This window comes from Oncorhynchus gorbuscha, unplaced genomic scaffold (genome assembly GCF_021184085.1).
Source record: "Oncorhynchus gorbuscha isolate QuinsamMale2020 ecotype Even-year unplaced genomic scaffold, OgorEven_v1.0 Un_scaffold_1315, whole genome shotgun sequence".
Classification (NCBI taxonomy): Eukaryota; Metazoa; Chordata; class Actinopteri; order Salmoniformes; family Salmonidae; genus Oncorhynchus; species Oncorhynchus gorbuscha.
The window spans coordinates 157501-162087 of NW_025746127.1; the positions used below are offsets into that span (position 1 = coordinate 157501).

Consider the following 4587-nt stretch of genomic DNA (forward strand, 5'->3'; position numbering starts at 1 on the left):
GGAGGAGGAGAAAGGGAGGCTGGACGTGGAGATGGGAGAGGAAAGGAGGAGTTGAAGGAGGAGAGGAAAGGGGGAGTTGAAGGAGGAGAAGAAAGGGAGGCTGGACATGGAGATGGGAGAGGAAAGGGGGAGTTGAAGGAGGAGAGGAAAGGGGGAGTTGAAGGAAGAGAGGAAAGGGAGGCTGGACGTGGAGATGGGAGAGGAAAGGGGGAGTTGAAGGAGGAGAAGAAAGGGGAATTTGAAGGAGGAGAGGAAAGGGGGGCTGGATGTGGAGATGGGAGAGGAAAGGGGGAGTTGAAGGAGGAGAGGAAAGGGGGAGTTGAAGGAGGAGAGGAAAGGGGGAGTTGAAGGAGGAGAAGAAAGGGGGAGTTGAAGGAGAAGAGGAAAGGGAGGGATGGAGATAGAGATGAGTGGTGGGAGAGATGGAATGTTTCTAATTTTCCAGTTATTTTTTATTATCAACGAACATATTTGCTATTGGAAAAATAATAATTCCTTCCTTGGCCTCCAACCTTGTCAGACATCTGAATGTTCTACCTTTCTGCTGCTGTCTGTCTGTGAGAAATAGACGTAGAAGGTGGAGCAGTACATTACACTGCTCCTCTCCTCTAAATAAGAACATTCCCATGGAAAAGATGGAAGAGTACAGCAGATTATATAAGACAGGAGATGCAACGTTAATCATTATTTACACCATCTGAAGTCCTCCAAAGGTCTATATTATGGTTAGAAAACCATCTTAAAATATGCATGTGTAGCTAACTTTTAATGGTACGTACCAATGATGAATTATATGAGATAAACTCAGAGTCCAGGCTTCCAGCTGAGAAACCACATGACATGTCCACACTGACCACAGTCAGTCCCAACTCATTGAAAACATACATTTGTTTGGAGTGAAAAGTTGGTTGTGGAAATACATTGGAAACATATGTCTTTTTGTGTGCAGGTTTTAAGTGAAACCAAGTTTATTTTGGACTTAAAGTAAATGACATGTTTGTTTGGCAGGTCAGAAATAAGCAGTGTTTTCAGTATTGACTGTACAGATACACAGACACATGTTTTTCCGACATGCTTTGATTGAGATTACTAGACATCACAGATTCACACTCAAGAGATAATGGCTACGGTGACTTTGCTAGAGATACACATCGATAACGACTAGGATATATAATCATAATAGCCCAATCATTTCAATATACCATGTCACATGCAGCTTACCTCGATCCCCTCCTTGTTCAAAGCGTACTCGTCGAAGTTGAGGATGGCTGTCTTGATGGTGCGGGGAGGGGGGAGGACGGTCAGCCCGATGTTGATGGCATTGCTCCGTTTGGAGTCCAGGACAATAATCTCTTGTCGTTTCCCATCCACTGCTGTTTTCTGAGTAGAGATACACAGAAACAGGACATTAAATGAACAACAATAAAATACTGGTATTATAATATACAGCACATTCAGAAAGGTATTCAGACCCTTCACTTTTTACACATTTTATTACATTACAGCCTTATTCTAAAATGCATTAAATAAAACATTTTCCTCATCAATCTACACAGAAAACCCCATAATGACAAAGCGAAAACAGGTTTGTAGACATTTTTGCAAATGTATCATCCATAAAATCAGTCCAGGGATTCCATAAAACTGTCAACATTAAAATACATCATTAACAAACGCCGATGACATCAAATGTTGAAACGTTCAGAACTAGAGTGTCTCAATCACAATGGATCAGGGACCAAAACTGTGTGACTGTAATACTGTACATGACCAGAACTAGAGTGTCTCAATCACAATGGTACATGACCAGAACTAGAGTGTCTCAATCACAATGGATCAGGGACCAAAACTGTGAGACTGTAATACTGTACATGACCTTTTATAGTAGATCTGACCTCTCTGTGTGGTGGGCCCCTCTACACTATATCTAGCTACATCTATATTCAGATATATCCCTCCTGCTTTCAGCTTTGGACCATCTCAGAGTCAGTCGAGTTTAAAGTGACGGAGAAAACTTTATAGAAGACAGGCTGCACCTTTGATGATGTTGACAAGATACTAGAGGGAATCCATCACATTCCATCATTCTGTCTACTAGCAGGTCGGGACGACAGGGTTGACCTACAGTACATTTAAGACAGTCTGGTTTAAATCCTGCCCAGCATTCTTCAATAGTTTGAAGCAGGAGATGGTGGTGCGGGATGTAGTCAGAACGTCACCATGGACAGCAGGGTTACGCCCCAAATGGCACCCTGTTCCCTATAAATGGTACCCTGTTCCCTATAAATGGCACCCTGTTCCCTATAAATGGCACCCTGTTCACTATAAATGGTACCCTGTTCCCTATAAATGGCACCCTGTTCTCTATAAATGGTACCCTGTTCCCTATAAATGGCACCCTGTTCCCTATAAATGGCACCCTGTTCCCTATAAATGGTACCCTGTTCCCTATAAATGGCACCCTGTTCCCTATAAATGGCACCCTGTTCCTTATAAATGGCACCCTGTTCCCTATAAATGGCACCCTGTTCCCTATAAATGGCACCCTGTTCCCTATAAATGGCACCCTGTTCCCTATAAATGGTACCCTGTTCCCTATAAATGGCACCCTGTTCCCTATAAATGGCACCCTGTTCCCTATAAATGGCACCCTGTTCCCTATAAATGGCACCCTGTTCCCTATAAATGGCACCCTGTTCCCTATAAATGGCACCCTGTTCCTATAAATGGTACCCTGTTCCCTATAAATGGCACCCTGTTCCCTATAAATGGCACCCTGTTCCCTATAAATGGCACCCTGTTCCCTATAAAAGGCACCCCTATAAATGGCACCCTGTTCCCTATAAATGGCACCCTGTTCCCTATAAATGGCACCCTGTTCCCTATAAATGGCACCCTGTTCCCTATAAATGGCACCCTGTTCCCTATAAATGGCACCCTGTTCCCTATAAATGGTACCCTGTTCCCTATAAATGGCACCCTGTTCTCTATAAATGGCACCCTGTTCCCTATAAATGGCACCCTGTTCCCTATAAAAGGCACCCTGTTCCCTATAAATGGCACCCTGTTCCCTATAAATGGCACCCTGTTCCCTATAAATGGCACCCTGTCCCTATAAATGGCACCCTGTTCCCTATAAATGGCACCCTGTTCCCTATAAATGGCACCCTGTTCCCTATAAATGGCACCCTGTTCCCTATAAATGGTACCCTGTTCCCTATAAATGGCACCCTGTTCCCTATAAATGGCACCCTGTTCCCTATAAATGGCACCCTGTTCCCTATAAATGGCACCCTGTTCCCTATAAATGGCACCCTGTTCCCTATAAATGGCACCCTGTTCCCTATAAATGGCACCCTGTTCCCTATAAATGGCACCCTGTTCCCTATAAATGGCACCCTGTTCCCTATAAATGGCACCCTGTTCCCTATAAATGGCACCCTGTTCCCTATAAATGGTACCCTGTTCCCTATAAATGGCACCCTGTTCCCTATAAATGGCACCCTGTTCCCTATAAATGGCACCCTGTTCCCTATAAATGGTACCCTGTTCCCTATAAATGGCACCCTGTTCCCTATAAATGGCACCCTGTTCCCTATAAATGGCACCCTGTTCCCTATAAATGGCACCCTGTTCCCTATAAATGGCACCCTGTTCCCTATAAATGGCACCCTGTTCCCTATAAATGGCAACCTGTTCCCTATAAATGGCACCCTGTTCCCTATAAATGGCACCCTGTTCCCTATAAATGGCACCCTGTTCCCTATAAATGGCACCCTGTTCCCTATAAATGGCACCCTGTTCCCTATAAATGGCACCCTGTTCCCTATAAATGGCACCCTATTCCCTATAAATGGCACCCTGTTCCCTATAAATGGCACCCTGTTCCCTATAAATGGCACCCTGTTCCCTATAAATGGCACCCTGTTCCCTATAAATGGCACCCTGTTCCCTATAAATGGCACCCTGTTCCCTATAAATGGCACCCTGTTCCCTATAAATGGCACCCTGTTCCCTATAAATGGCACCCTGTTCCCTATAAATGGCACTACTTTTGATGCTGTGGATGAATGAAGCCTGAAGCATGAACACGGGGCTCCAGCCCAACAGGCTCAATGGACAAAACCAAAACACAAACACACACACAGAAAGAAACTAATTATGAAGAGAAAACATAGTTTCCTCTATCAGCTTTGAGAATCCAACCAGAACAGACAACATGCAGGTCAGTCTTTACCACCACGGTGAAGCTGGTTAGTGCTGTTCTGCTGAGTGTATACAGAACAGACAACATGCAGGTCAGTCTTTACCACCACGGTGAAGCTGGTTAGTGCTGTTCTGCTGAGTGTATACAGAACAGACAACATGCAGGTCAGTCTTTACCACCACGGTGAAGCTGGTTAGTGCTGTTCTGCTGAGTGTATACAGAACAGACAACATGCAGGTCAGTCTTTACCACCACGGTGAAGCTGGTTAGTGCTGTTCTGCTGAGTGTATACAGAACAGACAACATGCAGGTCAGTCTTTACCACCACGGTGAAGCTGGTTAGTGCTGTTCTGCTGAGTGTATACAGAACAGACAACATG

At 44.6% G+C, this 4587-nt stretch overlaps 1 protein-coding gene across 1 annotated transcript in view; it reads right to left on the minus strand.

Annotated features, from left to right (window-relative positions):
* LOC124022281 (FH1/FH2 domain-containing protein 3-like) overlaps positions 1-1430 on the minus strand; it is a gene marked incomplete at its 5' end in the record, with an annotated part of 15145 nt that extends 13715 nt beyond the window's left edge. The window contains one exon of the mRNA XM_046337208.1: positions 1222-1430. Coding sequence (XP_046193164.1) covers positions 1222-1430 — 209 coding nt within the window. The remainder of the gene's footprint in view (positions 1-1221) is intronic.
* Between the last annotated feature and the right edge of the window lie 3157 nt (positions 1431-4587).